Raw genomic sequence first — 26,699 nt, 5'->3', positions numbered from 1 at the left:
AAACATTCGTTATCTCTTACAGACTTGTGCATGACACAGCAGAATCACACAAACAAGCTTTTAAATCAAGTTTTATGTAATGTGTAGGTCATATAATGTGCAGCCTGTTTCCCCCCTAGGCTTCCAGCAATTTATCACAGACCCGATGATTCCACATTCCTTGACCTCTGATGCCTAGATTTCTACCAAGCCAGTTTCTACTGACACAACCACAGGTTATGTCTAACTAAGGATGTGGCAGCTTAAGACCCACTCTTATTGTTGTACACAAAATGATATTAAGCATAGCTTTGAGCTGTTTCGCTAGGCTGGGATGGCCACACTGTGGTTCACCAGATGTTTGTGGAATACAATTCTCCAGAGCCTGGCAGGGGCACATGGGAATTACAATCTATGGACATCTGGTGAGCCACAGTTTGGCCATGTCTGAACTGAGGAACATACAGCATTCTGCCTTTTTGTTTCTGCATACGAAGTCAGAGTATACTCTTTAAATAGCAAGCAGGGGTCTTGATATTTATACGTGTAAAAGTGGAACAGTAATTTCTCTTGGAATAAAGCGTTACCTTTGTACTCTTTTGGGGGACACGCATGTGGCAAGTCTGCAGCATTCAGTGATTAGTGCTTGTGTTAAGGACAGGAACTCAAACAATATAAAATTTTAACAATTATTAAAGTCTACCAATATTAGGTTAAAAACAAAGTAAAAACTATATTAAAAAACTATACAGATCTAACTGCACACAGACAGACCAAATGCATTTCAACCCTACTGGGTCTTCCAAAGTGGTCAATAATTTTAACACAGCCACGGGCACCGCGGACTAAATAAAGCCGTAAGGGCTTAGTGGGAGGAGTTAGGGCGGGCTCTGTCCGGGATGAGGAAGGGTGCCGATTGGCCCCTTCCTCCGGACAGACCATCGGCCGGGCCAATTCCCGCCCTGCCGACAAGGAAGCAACTGCGAGCCGCGCGGAGCTGTTGCTCCCTGCCCGGCGGCCTGACACGGCGAGAGGCGCTGCGTCAGGCCGCCGGCCAGGGGTGCCCCCAGCAGCCGCATGGAGTGGCCTGACGCTACGCGTGACTGCCGGGGGCTCCCTTGCCTAGTGCCCGCTGTAAATAATGCAGTCTTATCTAAAACCAATTATGAAGTAGAGTTGGGTGGTCAAGGGAAATCTGTTAGGTGTAGCCCCAACAAATACTGCTATAGTCCTGTTTTTTTTTGTTTTTTTTTGGAGCACCACCTTCTAAGATACGTAATATATAAGAACACCACTCTCAGCTATTGTTTCACTCTGCATAGAGAGTGCATCTCAAGTGTGTGTCAGAAAAAAAACAAAAGTTCTTCAGAAGCTTGTTTTGGTGAGAAGGTCAGTCACGACAAACGTGTCCACAAATGCTTATGTTCCTCTGAAGTGTGTGGGCTACAGGTAAATGGAGTGTGTTTGGGGTTTGCATTCTGTTAATGCTCGTTAATGGCGAGGTCCAAAAAACCTGGCTGGTATGGCTGCTGACATGAGTATGGAAAAACATCCTTATCCATTGGTTCCCATATATATTTGTGAAACAGCCTCGGGGGACGAACGGTCCGGCTGTTCAAATTGGAATAGGGCCAATCAGGGTGCAGCCAGCTGCACCCTGATTGGCCCTGCCCCTACAGCTCCCACCCTCCCTCACCAGCCGTCACCCCTCGCCTCACCGATGTGCCTGGCTGCTACAGCCAGGCACGCCTGTGACTCTCCGCTGGTCCATGGCTTTGCAGGGTCCCAGGTAAGAGGGCTGGCCACAGGGTGTAGCAGGGGGGGAGGGAGCACTTCCTGGCCGTGGGGAAGCCTTCCAGCCTCGGGGGGGGAGGGAGCACTTCCCCACCGCGGCCCAAGCACACGCTTGCTGGCCCGCGGGGAAGAGGCTCAGGCTATGGGGGGGAGTGGGGAGAGCCTTCCCTTCCCCAGGGCCCAACAAGCGTGCCCGCTGAGTCGCAGACATGGCGGGTGTGCTTGTTGGGCCCCCGGGGAAGAGCCTTCCCTTCCCTGTGGCCCAGCTAGTGCACCCGCTGTGTCACAGATCAGGCTAGTTAAGAAAAGGGCCAGACTAGTTAAGAAAAGGGTCACAAATAGGAGTAATAGTTATGATCTTGTTGGTTTTACTCTTTCGCCTTATTCAGTGTATTCCAAACTAATGGTCTACATCTGCTTCTTGTGTTCAAAAAAGGAGACTGACAGCACATTAATTATGAAGCTTTGCTAATGTAACCTGAGGCCAAAAACTCATATGTTGTGATACAGACATAAAGAGTCAAAGCGGGGATTGATGGGCAAGATTAACACCGTTTACAAGAGCAAGTGATTATAGTATTCAGCTTAAGCAAGCGAAAGCAAATGTCAGCAGATTTTTAAAACAGGATGTGACAAAATGGACAAGATATCTCGAAACTTAGCTGACCAAGCAAAACAGCTATTTAGAGAAAAGGGAAGTGGGTTCACAAGCATAACAGGACAAATGGGACTAAAATATATGCTTCAGAAAATATACTTATATGGGTATAAAGGAAGGCAAAGGTCTATAGCATAACAGACATCTGTGTATGTCTAAAAGTTGTTTATTCCATTATATAAAATGCTGGTGCTAATGTTGTTTTAGGAGCCTCTTGTGGCGCAGAGTGGTAAGGCAGTAGACATGCAGTCTGAAAACTCTGACCATGAGGCTGGGAGTTCAATCCCAGCAGCTGGCTCAAGGTTGACTCAGCTTTCCATCCTTCCGAGGTCGGTAAAATGAGTACCCAGCTTGCTGGAGGGTAAACGTTAATGACTGGGGAAGGCACTGGCAAACCACCCCATATTGAGTCTGCCATGAAAACGCTAGAGGGTGTCACCTCAAGGGTCAGACATGACAGTGCTTGCACAGAGGATACCTTTACCATTACCTTGATGTTGTTTGGGCAGACTCCTTATTTTTTGCTGCCCTGGAATTATTGCAATAAGGGTTGTCTACTTCTGGAATCTTACTGGTTGTGCTCATTATTGGGCATTGGCACAACAGCCAAGAAGCCCATTTGGCTATCCGTTTCGTGATTCAGGATGTGAAGGTTTCTCTCATTGACCATGGCTAGTAGCTGTCACAAACCCAGGATGCACTTCCAAAGGGCACAAAACGAGATGAGGTTTTTCATGCAAAAGTTCAAAAGCTGTTTATTAAAGTCCACAGAGAGCATTACAGGTCAGTTTGTGGTAGCAAAGCATTGCTAAGAATAGGTTGCCAAGCAAAACCTAGGGTTCATAGAGACGATTCTCCTCCCCCTCCCTTCACACATTGAGTGTGCCGAAATACTTTCTCACAGAACACAGTTCCTTATCTACAAAGCAAAACAATAGCTGGAACCATAGTCATCACCTAGCCATTCCAGGGAGATAGGCCCTTTGATATTTGTCCAGACAAGATCCTAGTAGCGACAAGAGATCAAAAAAGTGATGCCTAAAACCTCGAGGCATACAGAAATGGGTGGTTCAGCAGAGCTTCCTTTTGTTCCCAAAGTCTCTTGCCCAGATATAAACAGGATCAATGAAGACCCAGCTGGAACCAGCCAAGTTCCATCTATAGAAGTAGAGATGTACACTGAAAGTTCTTTAGAGAACCTAACCCTAGAGGCAGACCATCTCGGTAGGGCAGGGAAGCAGTTTAAGCAATTCAAGTCATGGCGTCTATTCCTAGCCGAGAGTCTTCTTTTTCAGGTAAGTGTTCAACAAGAACATGGCACAAAAGAAACTTCCGATAAGGTTTTATTGGCCTTAAAATCAGTGAGAACCTAAGCAGAACTTTCCAGCTGTCCTCCTGTTGAAGGTTTTGTGACGCTCTGTGAAAAAAGCAGAATGAATTTATGTCCTTCCATTTCCAGAGGTAAAACAAAGCTTAAGCCTTTATAGCACTCTACTAACAAATGCTCCAGAAGGAAGGATACTCATATCTATCAGCTAAAATGAACATGTGACCTGGAAATTCCACAAACCTCAACTCCCTCTTAAAGGGCAAGTACTAATTACATTTTCCTTGATCAATTCATGTATGCACTTGCTATGTGTAGACAATTTATCATTCTGCCAGGGCAGCACAATGCCTTTGACATTCCTAGGGGGGGGGAGGATGACCCAGTTCTAAGCAAATGCTTGGACCATCAAAATAGTCTCTAAGAGATATACGGTCAAACTCTTCAATCTTGCACTGGATCGCTTCATACTTTCTCTGATCTCCAAGAGACCAGAGAAATGACAAAGAACCTACCAGGCTATTCAACATTTTCTCTTCATACAGCCCATTGATCCCGTGCCACCCTCTGACTAGATATCAAGTGTCTACTCTTTATTCTTTATGGTCCCTATGAAGAATGGAAACTGGAGAGCCTTTCTGTATTGAATGGTCTTGAACAGATTCATCAAGATAAGATGTTTTGGGATGAAAATCCTTCAGTCCAAAGAATCGCTGGGACCAAAGGAATTTCTCATTTCCATGAATGGAAAATATCTTTGTTTCTGCCCCGGGGAAGGTCATTTTCAGTTCAGAGTGCTCACATTTGGCCTTGGCATAGCCCCAAAAGTCTTCTCCAAAATGCTAATAACTCTGAGAAAACAAGGGATTCATTTGCATCCTTAACTAGAAGAACTACTCATCAGATCTTGTTCTAGAAGCAAGGTGCAGTTTGATTTGCAAATGATGGCTCAGTGTCTCTAGGTCCACAGGATTATGGCCACCCTTCAGAAGACCTTCTCTCCTATCCAGAACCTAGAACATCTTTATTGACACCACCTCCGGTCATCTGTTCTTACCTGAGGCCAAAGTGCAAAAAATAAAAAACTATCAAGAATCATAATGAAAGCCAGTCCACATCATTCATGATGTTGGCCATGATGTTGGCCATGATGTTGCTGATTTCCATTGTAGATGCTTTGCAAGGGTCACGTCTACATGTGAAACAACAACAACAACTTCTATAACCCTGTCAATCTCAGATTTTGTGAAAAGAAAATCAGGTAAAGACCAGCCACTTTTGGTGACTAGACCCTCCAACCTACTCCAAGGCAAAGTGTATTGGAAACAAATACTGCGGAGGATTACCAATGCCAGCCTCTCAGGATAGGGAACAACACTGGACATAAGACCAATTCAGGGCATATGGACCAGTTCAGAATCCAAGATGAATTATCAGTCTCCTGGAACTGAGTGCCATATGGCTAGCCTGAAGTATTTTCATCCAGACATACTACACAAGTGTGTGCTAATCAGAACAGACAACATCTCAGCCAAGACTTGTATCAACAAGCAGGGAGGGTTGGGAACATTATACAAAGAAGTGATAAAAATATCCCGGGCTGAGAAGAATCTGTCATAAATTTTAGCCAAAAACATCAAAGGATGTACCAGACACAAAGCAAATTGCTTCAGTGGACAGACCACATGGGAGGGGAAGGTCTCTGAAGAGGGAGTTATTTCTTCAAATCACCAATTGATTTGGGAACCGACAAATCGATTTGTTTGCATCTCCAGAAAACGATCAACTGAGGCACTTTACAAGATTTATCACCCAAGAGCAGAATCAGTGGATGCACTAACATTTCCATGGTCCAACGAACTACTTTTTGCTTTCACCCCTCTCCCAATAATACAGAAAATCTGGAATCAGCAGGAAGATGTATTCTGGAGGTTCCACATTGGTCATGCTGACTCCAGTAAGTAGTACCATTAAAGCTTGTATAGTTGAGGCCCACGAGGCACGTAAAATTCCAGGTGTTATTGTTCACTCCATCAGGAGTGCTGCCACCAATATGGCCCTAGTCAAGCATGCATCTGTTGAAGAGATGTGCAAAGTGGTGACCTTTATCTGCCTTTGTCAAATATTTCAGGATTAATAGCTCAGAAGTTGCTGACTTTAGTAGACAGATGCTGCAAAATATTTTGAGTGACAATGACTACATCCCACCCAATAACTGAGGGCAGGCCCCAATCAAGATGTCTTCCATCTCAGGGGAAGAACTGACCATTGTATACTCACCATGAAGGGTTCTTCTCCTCTGAGGAATGGAGGACATCTTGTCCCTCCTGGAGTCATCGCTAGGAAGACTCCTTCAAGGGATCTCTTCTTGGCTTTTCTGTCTCCTGTTATTTTCCTTTTTTCTCCTTGACTAGAGAGATCGTATTTCTCAATAGACTTTGGTTGGAGATGCCAAACTGGAGAGCATGTCTCCCAGGGACCCATTATGCACGGTGGAAGCTATGCCGCGCTGCTGCCATGCCATTGCAGCGGGGCCAAAAGCCCCACTGTCCCCCATGTATGCATGGGGGTGGAGTTCCACCGGCTGTGCTGGCACAACGGCCCCGCACACACAGCGCAGGGCAGGGAGTGCTTCTAAGCGGTGACAGCAGCTATGGGGGGGGGATTTGGGGCAGAGGGCCCCCACTGCAAGATGGTGGGGAACAGCATGCTGCTCTCCCACCATGGCGGGGGTGGGGGGGCGCCCCTGTCGGCTCTGCGGAGCTGTGGAGCTGGCAGGGGCGAGAAGCATCCCTGCAGGGTTGCCATAGGTCAGGGAATGACCTCCAGTTATGCACACCTTGCCTGCACCCTTGGGAGTCCCAGGACTCTGGAAGAACCTGCGTTTCATTAACGTGGGTCTTCTGAGGGCCTGGGTCGGGCCGGGCCCTAGATGGTGGCGACGTCGGGCATAATCGGGGATTTTCCCTGAATCCCTGTCGCCGCCATTTCGGGCATTCCGGCCCATGCATAATGGGTCATAACAACAGAAAGTTTAAAAAGATGAGTTCCTGTTGCTGTTAATCAGATGGTGGGAATGACCCTCAGAGGAGAAGAACCCATCATGGTGAGCATCCAATGGTCAGTTTACACATATTGTCTAGACCAGGGGTAGTCAAACTGCGGCCCTCCCGATGTCCATGGACTACAATTCCCATGAGCCCCTACCAGCATTTGCTGGCAGGGGTTCATGGGAATTGTAGCACATGGACATTTGGAGGGCCGCAGTTTGACTACCCCTGGTCTAGACATGGCATGTGCAATGAGGAATGGGAAGGTCATGGCAAGTTTTCATAGTGAAGCAGTATTCAGTGTTGCTTGGAGGGGCACCCCTTAAGCAGGCCTACACAGAAGGAAGTCCTATGTTACTCAGTGGGGCTTACTCCCAGAAAAGCTTCCTCAGGATCACAGCCTCTTCGAATCTCCTGCCCAACCTCAGTGGTGACTGGTAACTTTGAATGGGGAGCTCATTGCATGATGGCCACCATTCATATGTTGGTTTGAGCTCTGTGATGCCACAAGGAGATGCCAGTTCATGATATGCCAGTTCATGATATCACAGTCCGAGAATAAGTTTTTGACAAAGAATAACGAGCTCAAGTCCCATAGCTTTAAACATGAAGAGACGTATCTTGACTCTTGCCTTGGTACAGCAATGGAACAGGCTGACCACTGGTGTCATAGGGGCCATCGAAGCAAGATTAGCAAAGTGAGTGCCCTGTGTCTAAACTGGACACTGGTAATTTGTGAATTGATTCAGAGAGGCAGAGTAGTATAGTTGTTAAAGAACTGTGGACTCTAATCTAGAGCAGGGGTAGTCAACCTGTGGTCCTCCAGATGTCCATGGACTACAATTCCCATGAGCCCCTGCCAGCGTTTGCTGGCTGGGGCTCATGGGAATTGTAGTCCATGAACATCTGGAGGACCACAGGTTGACTACCCCTGATCTAGAGAACCAGGTTTGATCCTCACATCGCACATCCCTAGTGAACTCTGATCTGGAGAACTCCTCCACATGCAGCCAGCTAGGTGACCTCGGGCTACTCACAATTCTCTTAGGGCTGCTTTCACAGAGCAGTTCTCTTAGAGCTCACTCAGTCTCACCTACCTCACATGGTGTCTGTTGCGGGGGAAGGGAGGGAAAGGTGTTTGCGAGCCACTTTGGGACTCCTTTGAGTAGTGCAAAGCAGGATATAACCCCCCCCTTTTTCCTAGCGCCATGCTACTATAGTTTTTCCATTGTGTTTGTTTTTTCTGCAGTTGGGAACCATGAACACCCAGCACTATAGTGACCAACTTAAGTGGATCGTTGGGAACATCTAAGTTTAACCCTCAAGTTTCTGGCCTCATTTTCCTTAATGAGTTGGTAGGTCAGCATCAGGCCTGTACAGTTTCAGAGTGCAAAGGTTGGAAGGGCTGTATGATTCCTTCAAAGGGAAGGATACTTTTCACATATAAAAAACAAAGCTAAGGTAGCAGTACAGAAAGGCTAGGCTAAAGTCTTCCTCCCTGACTTACTGGTTTTGAGTGGGCAGGGATATTCTTTTTCATGGACGGGCTGTGAAGATGTATTGAATTGTGCCAGCCTCCCTCCACCCCAGGCAGTTTAAAGTAAGATCATACTCTTCCTTTTTACTCTGCTCTGTTCTTGTGTGTCTTGTCTTTGTGCTGTTAAAGTCACTGGTTGATGTAAGCTAACTTAGAAGATGACTGTTGGAAAAATAGGACAGAAATGTACCGCTTTAGCTGTGTGTTACAGCTCAGACAGTTCATCCGCTCTTGGGAGAACCAGATCTCTGTTAAAACCTTTTCCCCAGCTAGTTAGGAAAGACCTTCTGCAGCATTTACCTTCATTTTGATGCTCCTTGTTCGTATACTAACCTCCTCCTCTAAAAATCTTGTGAGCAAGAAAACTTCTGGCAAGTTTATCCTGAATGTCAAGTGTTTCCGTTAGCCAAATGCCATCTTGGGGGGGAAAAAACAAACAAACACTTGGCTGTCTTGGTTATTTTACAGACACCAAAGATGCTGACGAGAAAGATTAAGCTTTGGGACATCAATGCCCATATAACCTGTCGTCTTTGCAATGGTTACCTTATTGATGCTACCACTGTAACAGAATGCTTGCATACATGTGAGTATGAAAGTCACCGTTTTGTATAAGTGCCGTTTGATTTTTAATTTGTCAGCTTTCCACAGGGCCTGCAAGACGGAGCTCTTCCACCAGGCATTTGGTTGAGGCCAGGGAAGGCTCCCGGTGTTTCCATCAAGGACCCCTTCCCAAAGTCTATGAGAGTCTGTTAGATCTGCAGCTATTCACTCCCAATCAAGTGGAAGAAGACTCAGCCTCCGTCTGAACGAGGCGGGATGGGATAGATTGTTGAAATACCTTTTTGACCACTTGCTTGTCTGTTGTCATTGGGGTTTTATGGGGGATTTTATTGTCTTTTAATGTTTTATTCTGTGAAATGCGGTGGCATACAAATTGAAATAAATAAATAAACAAACAAACAAATTAATTTTAAAAAGAAAATGTTGGTTTAGAGGTTTTAGGGCTAAGGTTTTTTTATCGTTGTTTTTGCTGGGCGATGGAATCAGATACGAGGAAGCTAATCTCACAGTGAAGATAACCGAGTCCAATAGCGCCTTTAAGACCAAGCAAGATCTTAAATCTTGCTTGGTCTTAAAGGCGCTGTTGGACTCAATTTTTGTGGTGCTACTTCAGAACAACACGGCTGCCCTCTTGCATCTAAGTTAAGAGAACTGTTATCACATGCTTGTTCGCTTAGTTACAGAATGCATACTCTGCCTTTCTGCCCAGTGAGTGCCACCAAGGGGGCTAACAGTTAAGAGCAGGACGTTATAAAATAGAGTATAAAGCCACTTTAAAACCTAGAATGGTAGGACCTTTTAGTGTGTAAGGAAAAGAGTTCCTTGCTGCGGCTCTCTCTGCCCTCTGAGGTCCACCTAAGCAAAATACCAAGTTTGTTTTTTTATCCCAGATCCCACTGAACTTTGGATGCAGACATCCAGGAACACAGAGTGGGTTTGATTCAGATTTAAATTGGCAAGTTCTGCTGATTCCCCAGCCCTGCTGTGGATCCCCTAGTGACATTCCTCAAGGTCCACTATTCCCCCTGCCCCCCTTCCGGCAGCATTTTACAGAGATCAGTGGACCGCAAGAGGAAGGGGGCAAGCAAGGCAGGCAAATTCCATTATGTCTTTAATAAACATACTTTGGATCCAACCCATTCCACATCTTTAGAAACGGCACTTGGCCTTCCCAGGTATCGCTTTCTACTGAGGAAGGTGGACCCCAAGGCTGGATCCTTTCGGCTCGCAGAGTATGAATTCCGTATTCTGACATTAACCTCTTTCCTAGGAACAGGGGGGATGTGTCTAAATTGAGTGAACAGTATGATACCAAATAACCTATTTTGATGTTCTGGTGTTATTTAGTGATCAGGGGTATGGAATGTTAAGATGAGCTTTTGGGAATGTTGAGGAGGGGGAGGGGCAAAGTGTTCTGGAAGATGTAATGGAAGCCAAGTGGAGATGGTTGGCTGTAGCGGGTCCCAGTGTAAGCTCAATTGTTTGGGAGAGCGCCGCTTTTCTTTCTCCCATCCAAAGTAAGCAATGGTACTAAATTGATGGTTTCCGGTGACTTGGCTAACGTTTATACCGATGACTTGGATACTGATGACTTCACTGGCAGTCTTCAAGCAAAGGTTGGATACACACTTTTCTTGGATGCTTTAGGATGCTTAGGGCTGATCCTGCGTTGAGCAGGGGGTTGGACTAGATGGCCTGTATGGCCCCTTCCAACTCTATGATTCTATGATAATGTGGGCTCAAAACTTTTTTGGGTTGACTAATGAAGTGAATGAGTACTGTCGAAGGGATATCTGAAAGAGTTAAGCAGATGGTTCGTCATCGCATAGATTCATAGAATTAGAAGGGGCGAAACAGGCCATCTAGTCCAACCCACCCGCTCAGTGCCTAAAACATCCGGGATAAGTATCTGTCCAGCTGCTGCTTGCCGGTAAGGGATAGCTTATCACCTCCGTAGGCAGCTGATGCCACGGCCGAACTACTCTTGACTGTGAAATTCCCCCCTCCCCTTGATCTCTATCGGTCTGTCATATATCCCTGTTTGCTAATTAAGTTGAATGCAGAGTTCAGGCCCATTTTAACATGATTCACTCATCCTCATTTAGAGGATGCTGGACTGTTACAGCATTGGCCCAGATGGGGCCTTAGACTATCAGTCTTCTTAATTATATTAGTAGAGGCTGTTGGCCAGATGGAGACCAGACAATAGGTTTGTGACTCTACCCTTGCATAGACATAGCAGCTCCTCCTCCATGGAAGAGCAAGATCATCAGGCTATGACTGATACATTCTGCTTGTCTTCGGAGCGCCGCCCTGCTGTGTGTCTCCTTCATTTAAATATTTTTGTGCATGGACAACCCCAAGCGATTGCTCTATTTCTTCCCGCCTTCTCAACGGGCTCCCCTCTGAAGGCTCTTGAGTGCCTTGTTCTGGGAACTAGCAAATACTCTCCTTGTGCTTACTTTTTAAATTGGGCTCAAAACGGATGAAATGTGCATTTTTGGGCATGAGGTATAGATGGCGCTGTTTACCTGCAGAAGCCACGTTTTCAAAGCTGCTGCAGTGTTGCTGGAAGAGGCAGCCCATCCGTCGAGGAGCTGCGGGCAGAATGAAATGCTAAGCGCATCGTTACTGCAGGGAACTTCGGTTACCCAACAAAATGAGATGCCAGAATAATCTTGTCTGCTGCCGGAGATGGCCCCCTAACCCGATATTTAGCGAGCCCCTTATAAATAGAATTAGCTATGTATACAGAACTCAAATTGGCACTGAATGTCAAGGTAATAAATTTTGTGCTCTACATAAGAAACAAACATTTTAATAACACGCTCTCCTTTGGAACGGCCTCCACATTGGATATTGGTGGTGAAAAGTGCTGTCAATTTGCAGCCGGCTTAACGGAGACCTTGCGGGGATGTCCAGACAAGAGATGTTTGGAGGTAGTTTGCTGTTGCCTGCCTTTGTGGAACAGCCCTGGACTTCCTTGGTAGTCTCCTATCCATGTACTAACCAGATTTGGCCTTGCTTAGCTTCTTGGGCCATCCAGATCAAGGCCTCTAATGAATGCTTGAATGAAATGCCAAGCAGCTTAAAATTAAAACGGAACGAACAGCACCTCCCTCCCCTGTTCTTGGGCCAAGAATAGTGTTCATTTCCTAGGTATTCTTCAGGTCCCTGTTAACAGGCCAGTGCGGTGGAGAATTCTTTCTATCCTCTCCTCTGAAAAGAGCCAGAAGTTCGCTGGAACCATGTGGTCTAAGTGCTTACTTAGGTCCTTAGTCTGTGTAAGTGCTTAGTGGGTCCTTCACTTGTTAAAACTGGCAGATGAGTGCAGTCAGTCACTGGACTATGTCCCACATACAGCTTCGAACAGCTCTTGTTTGACTTGGCAGTACCGGTGAAGGTGTTTGTTTAGGCGCTTGCTCGAAAGTAAGGGACCTAACGCTGTATCCCGCTGACCATGAATTCATCTGTCAACAGTCTGCAGGAGTTGCTTGGTCAAGTATCTGGAGGAAAATAACACCTGTCCCACATGCAGAATTGTCATACACCAGAGCCATCCACTACAATATATTGGGTAAGTAAGGGCGTGAAGAGTAATGCGCAGAGATCCGCTGGGCTTGCTTTTCTAATTAGCAGGCCAGTTTGCAGCTGCATTTAAAAGAAATCATTCTCTTTCTCCTAATTACTAGATTCAGACCGGTCTGAGAAATCACCCATCTTTGCTTTTATTGAAGCTGCACGCACCTTAGGGCCAAGAGATGGGTGACTTTGACTCTCATTTCAGCATTCAGTGTTAAATACGGGCATTCGTCAAGGCAGTACTCACTTGTTGACTTCTGTTTTTCTTCCTTCTTGCCAGTCATGACAGAACGATGCAGGATATTGTTTACAAACTTGTTCCAGGTCTTCAAGAAGGTAAGTTGTGCCATGCTTTTGAGTGACCATTACATGGGATTAAAGCTTTTCTGTGTGGAGCTTGGAAGGCACAGAACCATGGGTACTTAGGGCATCATGTCCAATTTTGTTTATGCTTGCTTTAACCAAATTACTCCAGACAGAGTAATTTCTCATGACCTCTTTGGTATATTTGAGGATTTGTTATCCGTATGGGAATCTCGGAAGGTACTGGCATTTAGCAGTAATTCTTGAGATTTTGAAGAGGTTCTGGGAGTGCTCCTAGGTCTGTTGGATCCATATTATTGGTGCCAGTTCACAAATTACAGGGATATGACCGAAGACGAGGAATGCCAGCCTCCAGGTGGAATTACAGCTCATCTCCAGACTTCAGAGATCAGTTCCCCTGGAGAAAATGGATGCTTTGGAGGGTGGATTCTATGGCATTGCATCCCACTAAGGTCTTCCCCAGCCTCCATCTCCAAATCTCCAGGAGTTTCCCAACCTGAATCTGGCAGTCCTACCCCCAATCCTTACCTGTGGCCAGGGGAGACCTTATTGAAGTCTGATACACTTTATTGAAAATTATGTTAACAAGGATTGTCAAATAGTATTATTTCAGATTCTGAAGTTGCTGCAGAAGTAGCATTTGCACAGTAATGGTAAATAGCATCTGTACTGTCTCAGAATGGTTTTTTCAGAGTCTTGGATCTAGCAGAAATGAATGCATCAATGAATGCAGTACTGCAAAGAAATATGTGCAGTAGCGTAAACATAGTGGCAACATGGAAGCCCTCTATGTACTGGAAGCTTGGAAGTATTGCTATACTATGTGAGAAGTATTTTATTTCTATAGTATTTTTTTTAAAGCACACCAAATAAAAGGTGGTAAATGTTCAACTGTCATCCTCATTTCCACCCTATAGCAGTAAGGCACGCATACTAAAGAATGGTGTGTGTACATGTCAAAGCCAGATCTGAAACCACGATATTTGGGCCTTCTAAAATGTCAAGAATGACCAGTCACCCGTGAACATTTTCCAGTAATAGTTTTTAAAATGTGCAAGTTGTTCGTTAGTGGAAACTTTGTAAATTGGGAAGCCCAGTTTCTTTGCAGTTCAGTTCATTGGGAACACTGTAAGGCCTATAAATGGCCTGGCTATTTTTGACTTAAAAGTTGCATTTGGGGGGGATCTGACAAAAGTGGAGAAAACTTTCCCCTCTCTTAATTCTAAGTCTTACCAAAGTACAGCTGGACTGCTGCATGGGACATATGTCATTTTAGGTCCGAAAATAGAATTGCATCCTTTGGGAAGTGGTTGAAGTTTAGAGGAAATGGGTCAAGTTTTTGCTCAGCGAATTAGCTGCAGGAAAGCAGGCAAACGTTAGAGGGTGCTCTTGACGCATTTGTCGACACTGCGGCGAGCGGCAAGCCGCTTACTTGACTTGTTGAAGTCCACTGCTCTTAACAAAAGACACTGTTTTGAAATGTTAAACAGCGGAAATGAGGAAGCAGAGGGAATTCTACCACAAATTGGGCATGGAAGTACCAGGTGACATCAAAGGGGAGACGTGCTCGGCCAAGCAACATTTAGATTCTCACCGTAACGGTAAACAAGCATTGCGTGCGTTTTGCTGTTTTAAAAGCATCCTTGTGGTTACCAAAGGAAAAGTTGTTTCTGTTTTGTTCCGAACAGTGCTCCTTTTACTGAATAGGCTCAGATTGTGAGAAATGATGAGTCCATTTTGCCATGGGTTGGCAACCGTGGCTGCCAGCGAAATGCTGGCAGCTGACGGGAGGCTCGGGATGGGAGGGAATGGCGGGATGTTTCTAACGCCATTGCTCCAGCAATGTGACATCACTTCCAGATTTGTGCAGGAAGTGACACGGTGCCATTGGAGCATTGGACACGGTACCATTGGTGATTTTTTCACAGCATTTCCCTTCTGCCACCCTCGGAAGCAGTTGTGGAGTTTGGGGGCTGCCAGCCAGTGAAATGCCTGGCAGGCCTGGTTGGAAACCTGCATGCACTGGCTTCCCAACTAGCAAGGCTTCATGGCATGGTTAATAAATGGTACTTGGGGTTTTCCACCCAGCATAATTATATGGCCTATTTGCTGCTGAAGTAGAGGGATTGGCCCCCGAATCCTGATATGTAAGGAGACTTTGAAGTAGGAATCTTGGGCTAGTCAGTGGGTGTTGACTCCCCTCTGCTGCACTCAGATAAAGCTGGCTTGTAGCCCCTTGGCAGGGATAGAAGCACACTTTATTCACACGTGCTGCAAAAAATGGAATGGAGCGTGGCCCTAAAGCAAGCTATGCAATGGGGGCATGCAGATGGCTACCCCAGTAAAATGCATCAAAACACTGACATTGCAAATATCACACTGGTGTTACAGGTTGCCTCCAGAAGGGCTTTACTCATGGATTAAGATACTTGTCTCCAGCCTTTCCTTTTGGCCTAAGGCATTGGGAGTAGCTTCCATATTGTTTAGCTTAGTTTAACTTTCTTAGATTTTTAGACCGCCCTTCCAGCATGCTGGCTCAGGGTGGTGCTATTTGCAAGGCTTTAAAAATGGGATTTAGTTTGCAAACATAAGATCGGGATGTCACATTCAGGCTTTAGGAAGTATTGGCTCCTAAATACCGAGACAGGGTGCCAATCGAGCAAGGGCTGAAGGGATCCATGCACTGATTTACTTCTGAAGAGGGCTCTTAAATCCCTCCTCAGCCAGCATGAGTGCCTGCAAAAGCCCCTGCAGAATCCTTCCTCAGTTGCTAATTGCCATTTTCCTGTGTATTTGCTTGGGTGGGGAAGGAAGTGGCTGAGGTGCATAACAAAAGAGCTCATCCTCTGTTGCTGGAGAAGATGGGATAGAAGCCCTGTGCCCTAGATAGTGGCTGGGTGTATGTATGTCGGTGTGTGGGATAAGAGCAGGGAGGAAGGGTAGGCGGGGCTTATGAGCAGCGGGCCTGAGAGGTGCTAAATTGGAAACTCTTTGGGAGCCTGATTTGATGCTGATCCTCCAGATCTCCCATTCCTAGTTGGGTGGTGGGGGAAATCATAGTTGATTTATGTTGAACCCGTAAGGTTTTCAAGGCAATAGACCGGGGTTTCATGAAACCCTGGGGTTTCTTGATGGCCCTGGTAGGTTTTTCTGAATGGAATTTTAAAATTTGCAAAACATTTATTGGGTGATATGACCATATGTGGTCATGTTGGCCCACCCAACCCTTCCAAAATGGCCAATGATGGGCCTGGAGGGGACAGGAAGGGGAGGGGCCCCGGTGGGCGTGTCCACAGCCATGCTTCCCAACCATATCCTGCATCATCACCCCACTTCTGGAGTTTCTCGAAGCATGAAGAATATTTCAGGGGTTTCTCAATGGTCAAAAAGTTGAGAAAGGCTGCAATAGAATTAACAGATGTAGTTTGCCATTCCTTGCCTCTGAGTGGTGACTCTGGACTTCCTGCAAGATCTGACAAGATCAGGCTAGCCTCAGCTATCTAGTTCCGGGCTTCATTCCTAATATAGATTTTAATGGTTAAAATTTCAAAGAAAATAAACCTAGTGTGTCCTGAAGTTATTCCCCCCCGTCGATGAGAAATCTGGAGGATTTGCTAGCAAACAGTTGACAGTCAAAGCAACAAAGGCTTAAGCAGCAAACTAATGCTGTAATCTTATCTGGAATTAATAGGTTCCGGCTTTTGACTACCAAACACCCAAGTCCGTGGCAAGAAATAAAGCGTGCAGCGACACATCAAACCCATGAGCATTTGTCAGTTAGCTTGACTGGCTCTCTTAGTATGCAGTTGACACGCTTGCGTGTTTGAAGGCAGAGCGTGACTTTGGAATCTTGAAAGTCTTCCACGTCATCATCAATGTACTTTTCTTCCCAACAGGGGAAACAAAAGCAGACGAGAGTACAAACAAAGAAACGTCAGAAGAGAAACAGGAAGAAGATAATGATTATCATAGAAGTGATGAACAGGTACTGCTTAAATGGGCTCCTTTGTGGAAACAGGTGCTTGCTTCCCTTTGTGAACAGTCCAGAGTAACGCTATACTTTTTACAAACGGAGTAATTAGAGGCTTAGGTAACTTCAGTGGAAAGTACTTTTAAAAGTTTCTTTCGAATGGGTGCTCAGTTGAAGTTATACTTGGGAAGGTTTGTGTCCTCTTTCTGTCTCCAGAACCATTTTACCGACCTGGCTGCGTATATTATTATATGCTTCCTGTGTGTAACTCTGCCATGATAAATAATATATATATATAATAATAAAATAATATAATAATAATAAAAAACCTTTATTGGCATAAAACAATAAGAGGTGAATACAGCCAAGCAGAGTAAAAATATAATAATAATAAAAGCAACAAGTGGTAGTTCTGTTCCAAACTTCAATATGTTGGATTCATTATTATTAAGAAGAATGGGAAGTGGCCATGTCTGGTCTCTCTAAACATTTGAGATGTACTTGAATTCATGCCTTGCATGCAGAAGACATGAACCAGTTCCATCACATCTCCTTGGAAAGCATGACACTAGTATTTCTGTGACAGATGGAAAAGAGTCTGGCGGTCTGCACCACAATTGCATTGGGGTCCTGTATTCCCTGCCTCAGGGAAGGGCATGGCAGGTGAATGTTGTCTGCCAGAGACTTTGAAGGGGCTTCTCCTGCTTGCATTAGACCAGGGATGGTCAAATTGTGGCTCTTCAGATGCCCCTGGAGTACAGTTACCATAATCTTATGCCCTTTATAGTGAGGAGGGGTAATCAACACTTTAAAAAAATGTTTAACATTTATAAACTACTGTATTTGCTGGCGTATAAGACTACTTTCCCCCCCTGAAAAACATGCCTCCAAGTGGGGGGGTGTCGTCCTATACGCCGGGTGCACTTCAGTTGGGATAGACATAGCTGCCCATAGTGGCCTCCCGATGCCCGCCCATCTCATTCTACATACCATCCAGTATCGCGCGGCATCCAGCGCGGCCGCGGCGGGTCATCAGCGTGGCTGCGGTGAGCATCAGCAGCGAGACAGGGGTGCCAGCCTTTTCGGGGTGACTGGCCCGTTCTGCTCGGCGGGAAGCAGTGGTGCTCCGACCCGCCCCTTGTCTATGCAGAGCTCGCACATGCGCACTTGCGCGCTAGTGCCTGTCACAGGGAGATGCAGGGGCGGCCCGGGTATATAGCAAACTCTATATTTTTAGTGGAAATGTTGGGGGGTCGTCTTATACGCCCAGTCGTCTTATACGCCGGCAAATACGGTACATAACTGTCCTGAGCAATAGGATATATGTTATGGCCAAGTTGTGCGTCACACAAAGAAATTATGCAATTGAGGTTCTTCTCCCAGCTCATCCTGTTCCTCCTTCCTCTTTCCTTTTGGCCTCACGGCCCTCTTGCGAGAGAGCCATGACCAACAGTTTGACTGTCATTGGTCTGTAGAATTGTTGCCCCACCACAATGAGCGGCTTTCTTCTTAATTGGAAGGTGAATATTCATGAAGTTCAGAGGTCTCCTTTCTCCGTTTTTACGGCTGCCAAACCAAAAGTCACACAAACCCAGAACTTAACATGTTCACAAACATGGGCTGCGTTTGCTTCCCCCCCTCCCCGGCAGGTGAGCATCTGCTTGGAATGCAACAGCAGCAAATTACGTGGACTGAAGAGAAAATGGATCCGCTGCTCGGCACAAGCCACCGTCTTGCATCTAAAGAAGTTCATTGCCAAAAAACTTAATCTTTCTTCTTTTAATGAGGTAATGATTGAGTACCGGGGGAGAGGAGGCTTGTGTGTGTAGAGAAAATGAAGCATACCACTGTGGACCTCAAGTCCGTTCGTTTCTTAAAAAAGAAAATCACATCAGAAGTATTTGGGGATGTTTTATTAAAGCTTTCTGGTAGCTTAGTAGCAAGTGGGGAAACGTGAAATCATTCCTTGGGGCTTTTTGTCTTCCATCCTATTGTTCCTCAGTTGCATTTTGATGGCACCCTGGCATCCACGACCTTTCTCCTCTGGTATTAATGTACTTGGCCACAAGCTAGGGAATTGGCCACTTCCATTGCTCTCCCTCCCCCATCCAGAGCGTTTCTATGCCTGGGAGGGGGCGGAGCCTGCATGCCTATTCCCGTATTAAACCACCACCTGTCTCTCCTCCCCCTCAGTCCTACTCAAACCTGCCTGACATGTAACTTCTGGGGGGGGGTGGGGATTTGGCAGGGAGGCGTGGCCAGCTGACATAACTTTCAGAGCTCCTCAAAGCCTGAAAATTACTTCAGGGGCTCCTCCATGTCCAAAGGTTGGAAAAGGCTGCCCTAGGGGCACATCAACATAGCGGCTTAGCGGCTTACCCTAAATGAACTCCACCCTTTCTGTTCACCCCATGATCTTTGGTAAAAGCAGCTGAGATGATTTCAGGCGTTACTCTGCATCCTGACGGTTTATAAATGCTCCCGAAAAATCCTGGTATCACTCTGACCACCCCAGAACCCCGATGAAATAGCTGGATATTCTGTTATAAAGCCATATGGATGGTGATTGTGGCCTTGCTGATTTTGAGCATCCATGCATTTGGGGGGGGGGGGAGAAGTCTTCTTTTTGACCGTTTATGCACTGAGAATTTCACTGCCCCACCTCCCATGCAGGAGCACAGATTGGGAGCGAATGAGGTGCACTGGGCCAAATACTCTCCCATGTGGGTGCAGGAAGAGGTGGGCCAACCTGCCACGACTAAAACTCCAGTCTGCAGCCCTGCATGAAACCTCCAGTGCACAAACGGTCTTTGTCATGCCAACATAGCCTTGAAACACCACTGCAGCCTAGTTATTGTCTTACTAGGGAGGACACTCTTTTGTTCCACAGGTTGGTAACTTCACTGATTTGTGTTTCAAAAAGATGTCTGTCTTCTTGACGTCTCCACTGGCTCAAACCAGTGGGCCATCTGGTGTAGTATCCTGTTTCACAGGTGGCCAGCCAATTGCCCTGGAGCAAGGGTGGCCCGTGGGTCATCAGATATCCATGAATTACAATTACCATGAACATGGTTGTTGGCAGGGGCTCATAGTATTTGTAGTCCATGGACATCTGGAGAATCACAGTTTGGCCAACCCTGCCCTAGAGGGCCAAGAAGAATGGCCAGAAGGGGTTTTACCACCCCTCAATGTAGATTTTCTCTTTAATCCCTGTGGCTGGTAGCCATTGATATTCTCCATGAATATGCCTAACCCCACCTTTCCATCTGGCCTTTTGTCCAAAGGCAGCAGTTTTTGAAAGGAGATTTTTTAAAATGGGCTACGGTTTCAGCGCGAATTCCCCGTTGAACCGGTTAAAAGATATTAATACATTTTCCCCAAAGCAGTCTTAATTAGCTATGTGAATAGGAATCTCATATGCCTGACACATCACTTTTAGTCCCCCTTCGTGTATAGGCTTAGATATTAGGTCAAAGGGGTGGAAAATAAGGGATAGCCCTGTTGTACCCTTTCCAATAATCATGGCCTTCAAAGCCTTGCCCTGTAAGCTAAAGGGGTAGGGCAGGGAAGTCCTGCCCGGCAAATATCGGGTCCCTTTTCTGCACTTGTTAATTGTACTTATGGTGGTGCTGGACCTCTCTGGTCCTGGTGTCCATTTATACCCTGTCTGTTTTATGCTGGTTGTTTCCCCCTGTGCCCTAAGGCCAGATGCCTGGAACAGGCTTTCCCAGTAATTTACTAAAACAGTTTCTTCTACGCGCTTTCCTCAGGCCTCCTCTTCATCTGACTTCTGGCCAGGAGCCAGTTGCCCAGCTTGGTAACTTGGTTCCCTGTTAGATCTAGATGCAGGAATGCTCCGAACTCATGGCGCACGCTTGTTTTGCTCGCCAAAGCCCGAGCCATGAGGAGCTTTGGGTCTTTTGTGGGAGGGTCTGCATCATGACCCCACGTTTTTGTTTTTCTCCACACTAGCCGTTTTAAGTCCCGAAGCCAGCATGTGTGAGTCTGGCCAGTGTCTGAATATTACTTCCACGCCACGTGGCTCAGGTTCGTTTATTAAAATAACTGCATCGCACCTTTCCTGCTGACCATAGGGATTTTAGCAGAAAACAAACACACAGGACTGACCCACAGGCAGTCAAAAGCTGTTGTGAGTAGGGTTGGACATTTCGGCTTCCAAAGCGGCCGTTCATACGTGAACGAGTGCTTCGGACATTGAAGTGCCCAACCCTAGTTTGCCTAACCCAGGCAAAGATTGAGATTAAATTATTATTATTGTTATTGTTGTTGTTATAATTGTGATTGTGATTATGATTATGATTATGATTATTGCCTGCCACTCTCATTTCTGGCTTGTGGCGGGTTACATATTTGTCCAAAATTAAAAACCCCATTAAAACCATCCGGATAAACAGTGTACATATCAAACTCCAACAATAAAAACTATGATAGAAAACCCCACTCCCCCCCCCAAAAAAAACTAATATAGCAGTGGGGAGGAGCAGGAGCTGCCAAATTCTGTGCACACTTGAGAAGGGGGGTCCAGAATGCAGCAAGAGAATGGGCCTGCTACACTGGCCAGGCAGCCTAAAGAGAAGGCTCAACCAGGAAGGAGACCTCGGCAAAATCTGAGAGGGCAAAGAGGCTCATGGTGGGAGATGTGGCCCTCCAAGAAATGAACTATGTAAACATTTTGTAGTTTGCACCTTGGTTTAACATCACAGGCTGTTGCTGGAGGGTTGATCTCTAGATGCTGAAGACTCTGAGTTTGCATTTCGAGAAGTCTAATTGGAGTTCTTGGAGATTGCATGTCTGTTTTGCCTCCGGAGCAGCTACATTTCTCCCTTAGGCCACCCGCTTCTTTTTAAAGTTCAGGGTATTTGATTGCTTAGATGGAAATTGATTTTTTTTGGGGGGGGGGGTGAAATAAACCTAATCTTTCTATTTTTTTTTTATCAGCTGGATATATTATGCAATGAAGAAATTCTGGGCAAGGACCACACTCTCAAATTTGTAGTTGTCACAAGATGGAGATTTAAGGTACGTGGTTCTAAACTCTGAGTGTATTTAGCAATTGAGACTCGGCCTGTGAATTTTGGTCTTTAAGGTAGAGTTATGAACTAGCAGCCAACAGGTGGCATTCAGCCTTTCTCAGATTCCTTGTGGCTCAGGCCAGTGTTGTATAGTGGACAGAGCAGGGATTAAAGCTCGCCAGAGGCTCCCTGGCCTTTCCCCTATCTCTAGCCTTCATATACTCGGCCAGATGCTATTCCCAATACTGCCATGAAAGCAGGGGACTGGACGCTTCCATTGACCTGCGGGTGGCATTCTTGCGTGGTTACTGTGCCTGGGGGAGGGGACCAAGTCTGGATGCCTATTCCTGCCTCTACCTTCTTTCCCCCCCCCCCCCTCCTTCTCAGGCATGGTAGGGTGGCGTGGTTATCTGCAATCACTTCCGGTCCAGTTCCAGGGCTCCTCGAAGCCTGAAAAATATTTCAGGAACTCTTCTGCACTCAAAAGGTTGAAAAATGCTGGGTTGGAGTGTTGATTTGCTGGCGTGCCTTGAATTCAAATCCGTCTTCAGCCCTGAAGCTCACTGGGTGACCCTGAGCCAGGCACACTGTCTCAGCCTGAACTGTCTCAGGGTGGTCGTGAGGATAAAATGAACACAGGGAGGGACTGAGGCCCATTGGCAGAGCATCTTCTTGCACTCAGAAAGTCCCAGGTTCAATCTCTAGCAGATCTAGTTGAAAGGACCAGGTTATGGATGATGTGAAAGATCGCTGCCTGAGATCCTGGAAAGCCACTGTTGGTCTCACTAGCCAATGCTAACCTTGATGGGATTGATAGTTTGCTTTGGTATAAGCCAGTTCCACGTGTGAAGAAGATGACCAGTTGGTTTTAGACCTTACTTTTCACTGCCCGATGGGGTCTGAAAGCAGCTTAGCTTTCCTTCCCCTCCCCACATCAGACAGCCTGTGAGAAAGGGGTCCTGAGTGAACTCTTGACAGACCTGCTCTGTGAGAATAGTTCTAACAGGACTGTGATGAGCCCTAGGTCGCCTAGCTGGCTGCACGTGGAGGAGCAGGGAATCAAACCCGGCTTGCCAGATTAGAAGCTGCCACTCTTAACCACTACAGCACTCTGGTTGAGAAAAGTTGTGGACAGGACATGTTGTGGACAGGACAGGATAAAAACATTACAAATTTTACTTAATTTGAATCTGCCTTTCTCCCCCAAACCTGCTTACACCATTCTCTTTCCCTCCATTTTATCCTTATAGGATGCTTTGGGCTGATCCTGCGTTGAGCAGGGGGTTGGACTAGATGGCCTGTATGGCCCCTTCCAACTCTATGATTCTATGATTCTATAACAACCTTGTGGGGTAGGAAAAGCTTGAGAATATGTGGCTGGCCCAAGGTCTCCTTGCAAGCTGCCATGACAAAGTTGGGACTACGAATCTGGACCTCCCAGTCCCTAGTCTGACACTGAGCTACACTGCTCTCAGTATATCATTGATGGTCCTTCCATGCCCCATGTTGAAACTGCTGTTGAATTTTACCCTAAATTTGCAGTGCTCCTCCATGGCAAATTGCTAGAATACCCTGGCTACTATCTGGACGGGAGACCTCCAAGGATTTGGGTGGTAGTTCCTCCAAGGAACACTAGGGGTCATGATGTGGGTGCAGGCAATAGCAAACCATCACCAAAGGTCCCTCGTCTGGCTGCTAGACGATCCTCAGATCTCCTAGACACGTCATACGATACATAAATATCCGATGCCATCATACAGGTCCTCAGGCGTTCTCTCATGGGAATATTTCCTATGTTATGTTGTCGGGGAGCTCCTCCTTGACTGGTGGCCCGGTGGGGAAGGTCCGTGCCACTCTTGGGATCCTCTGACCTTCCAAGCATCTTTGCTGCAAAAGAGCCAAAAACTCAAGGCTGGAAAAGCTTCCTGTTGCCGAGATCCCCCAATTTGAGTAGGATTCTGTTGGCCTTTTCCTCAAGCGACTATGTTTGTGTCTTTTTTTTTTTAATCTTTCAGAAAGCACCTCTACTGCTACATTACAGACCCAAAATGGACTTGCTGTAAGAACTATTTTGTCCTTCTGGACGGTTATTTTTGTTTTTTTGCAGAGACTATCATCGGGCACCTTCTTCTTCGTGCATCACGCAAAAATTCACCCACGTTACAAACCAGCAGAATCCATTCCCGAAAACAGTAGCGCTTTCCCATCCAGCCATCCTTCCGAATATTTCTCCTAGAGATGCATTAAAACCCAACTTTGTGGACAGGAAAATATTTATACTTTTTTCTACAAAAAAATAAAATGTCGAAAAAAAAAAAAAAAAAGGAGATTGCAACTCAAGAGGACACTACCAGCATGGAGTTTACAGACATCGAAAACACTTCACAGTTCCTGCTTCCCTCCCCCACCCCCCACCCCATCCTGAACATGTGGCTTGGTTCTTGGCTGCCATCTTGCTGTGACCCCCATAGGTTAAACAACGACGAGAATTCACAAAGAAGATAATTTAGGATTTATTGTCGCTTCACAACTGAATGGATGGGCGGTATATTTCATTTTGCAAGGTGTTCTGTCTTTTTTTATACCTCATATCCATCTTGTCTTTATAGTACACCTTTCTTTAGGATATTGAACAAGATCTCATGGCCAGCTGTTCTCTTTTGCTGTGATTGACGCTGCTGCTGGGTTTACTACGCCCCTTTGTCTGTTGGGCTTGTTCGGTTGAGGTTATGGAAGGAGTTTCAGTTGGGGTTTCGTTCTGCCCCCCCCCCCAACCCTTTCTGTTGCTATCTTATCAAGTCACGTCCTCCATGTGCTGAATGTTTAGGAAGAAACTCTCCCTTGCGGTGTAAAAGGGGCTTTGGGAATCCGGGGCTGAGGTTAGGCTGAGGGGTTGTCCTCTCCCGTAAGCAGAATGAGCAGTCAGCAGCCAGACCTACTTGAACTCCAGTATTGTTCCTTTGAAGAGACCTCTGTGAGAACGCTGCAGCAGATTTTCTGTGACCTGGGTTCTCGCCGCTTTCGTTCCCCCGAATTCAAGACCTTTTTGCGTTCCGCTGATTTTCCACCGAGCTACAATTGTAGGCTCGGGAATTAGTCGATAACGTGATAACGTCCTGGCCTTGAAATCTGGGTTTGTTTTTAATCCAGTCCCCTCCACGGGATGCATTACACCCGTAAACAACACTCTTTCTGTAAACAGGTGAGCGGAAGTAATTTGCTTGCTTTGTTTTAAGCAACTTGAGACTCCGCCGCCTCCCCCCCTCCCCACTGTGGGTATCTTTGGAAATGATTTTGTCAGTTTTGCAGGGTGCCCCAAACAAAGTGTGACTTACAACATGCTAACCTTCCTTGGTAAAAGACATGCAGGGCAAGATTAGGGGACCTCTTTCATCTTGGACCGTAGTTTTGAAAACAGATGAAGTGGCTGAACCCAGAACGGGCCCACACGTTCTCATCTTTGCATGTTTCCCTAGACCCAGGCATGGGGTTTTTTCTCTCACTCGTGCTCTCACAGGCTAATGGAAGCATGTGTATCCTTTGCATGTACACAAATTGGCCTTCCCTCCTTCATGCACCAGCTTGGTTGCAGCACATATACAGAGCAAGGAGGTGTAAATGGCTCCTGGGAATCGCAGGCGAGAGGGCCGTCGGCGTGACGTGGCGCTTTGCTGTGGAGTGAAAGGCTGCCTTGAAACTAGCTCTTGCTCCTCTCCATTATAGCCCCGCTCCGGATTAAACACAGGTGGGATTGGGGTTCGGAAAGAGGCAGGGAGTAGCCACATGAATAAGGATTCATAGGGAGGGAGGCGTGTTTCAGAGAGACTGGCAGAAAAGCAAGGTTCCCCATCCTTGGAGTCTTTTGAGCCTGGGGGTTATACCTGAACAGAGATCCAGACTGAATCTTTAGCATAGTTGCTAAATTTCTTTTTTTCCTGAGCTCCTTTGCTCTGCGGTTATGGATTTTCCATTGTAGAGCAAGCCTGTGCCAAGGTTTCAGTGAGGAGTTTCATCTTCAGGGCACAGCCTGTGCAGCAGTCTGAAGTAGGATAACTTTCAGATCAGTTCCCCCTGTTTTACAGACTCTCCTATTCTCTTCCATGGTCTCATATGGAGGATGTGCTAGATTCCACTTCTTCGGGAGGCCAGGATTTTTTTCTCTCAGTTATATTAACTATTTTAGCACCATCTGGGACTCCCCATACTTTCCAGATGTTGGCTAATTTCATGCAGCTAGCCCATGGTCTTGGATAATTTTTACATAATTGCATTGCAGTCTTTACGTCTGCATTTTATGTTCAGTTGGCCTTGCTGTTGCACTGTTATTTTTCATACCTCCTGTGTAAGATGAAAGCATAGGGAGGATCCACATAGACCAGGGGTGGCCCAGATGCCCATGGACTACAATTCCCATGCATGCTGCTGACAAGGGCTCATGGGAATTGTAGTCCATGGACATCTGGGGACCTCCTGATATAGACTCTGAACAAGTGGGTCTTAGTCCATGACAGCTTATGCTTTCATGGACTAAGTGAGAGTGCTGCTTGTTTTTGCTGCAACAGATTAGTGTGGCTTTATCCCTTTGGTCGGATTCTTCAACATCTTTTCTGTGCCTCCCCCCCTTTGGTGCGTTACAATGTCGAAAGCCCGTTTCGCCAACATTGGCTTCTCTCCAGTTATAATGGCACGTATGAATTGTCAGAAGCAAAGAGAGGGTCCAAAATGGGCGGAAGCCTAGCAAGCATGGAAAACCAGGATGTGTACGCGATGCTACAGGTTAGCCATAGAAGGGAAGGAAACACAAAGGTGCTCATCACGGAGCCCATTGAAATGAATAGGAGACCCAAGTGCGTTGTAATGCCCTTCCATTGAATGCAATGG

The 26,699-nt window shown here is 46.3% G+C and overlaps 1 protein-coding gene across 3 annotated transcripts in view; it reads left to right on the top strand.

The window, feature by feature from the left end:
• The window catches only part of PCGF3 (polycomb group ring finger 3), a 133,068-nt gene extending 108,926 nt beyond the window's left edge, over positions 1 to 24,142 (top strand). For all 3 annotated transcript variants that reach the window (XM_077345595.1, XM_077345593.1, XM_077345594.1), the window contains exons 3-10: positions 8,814 to 8,931; positions 12,390 to 12,486; positions 12,772 to 12,827; positions 14,306 to 14,416; positions 16,712 to 16,800; positions 18,435 to 18,572; positions 21,745 to 21,825; positions 23,834 to 24,142. In XM_077345595.1, coding sequence (XP_077201710.1) covers positions 8,823 to 8,931; positions 12,390 to 12,486; positions 12,772 to 12,827; positions 14,306 to 14,416; positions 16,712 to 16,800; positions 18,435 to 18,572; positions 21,745 to 21,825; positions 23,834 to 23,881 — 729 coding nt within the window. In that variant the 5' untranslated portion in view covers positions 8,814 to 8,822 and the 3' untranslated portion in view covers positions 23,882 to 24,142. The remainder of the gene's footprint in view (positions 1 to 8,813; positions 8,932 to 12,389; positions 12,487 to 12,771; positions 12,828 to 14,305; positions 14,417 to 16,711; positions 16,801 to 18,434; positions 18,573 to 21,744; positions 21,826 to 23,833) is intronic.
• The last annotated feature ends 2,557 nt before the right edge of the window (positions 24,143 to 26,699 follow it).

The sequence above is a fragment of the Paroedura picta genome, chromosome 7 (assembly GCF_049243985.1).
Source record: "Paroedura picta isolate Pp20150507F chromosome 7, Ppicta_v3.0, whole genome shotgun sequence".
Taxonomy (NCBI): Eukaryota; Metazoa; Chordata; class Lepidosauria; order Squamata; family Gekkonidae; genus Paroedura; species Paroedura picta.
Note: the sequence above shows the minus strand (reverse complement) of the source record. Positions and strands in the feature narration are given on the sequence as shown.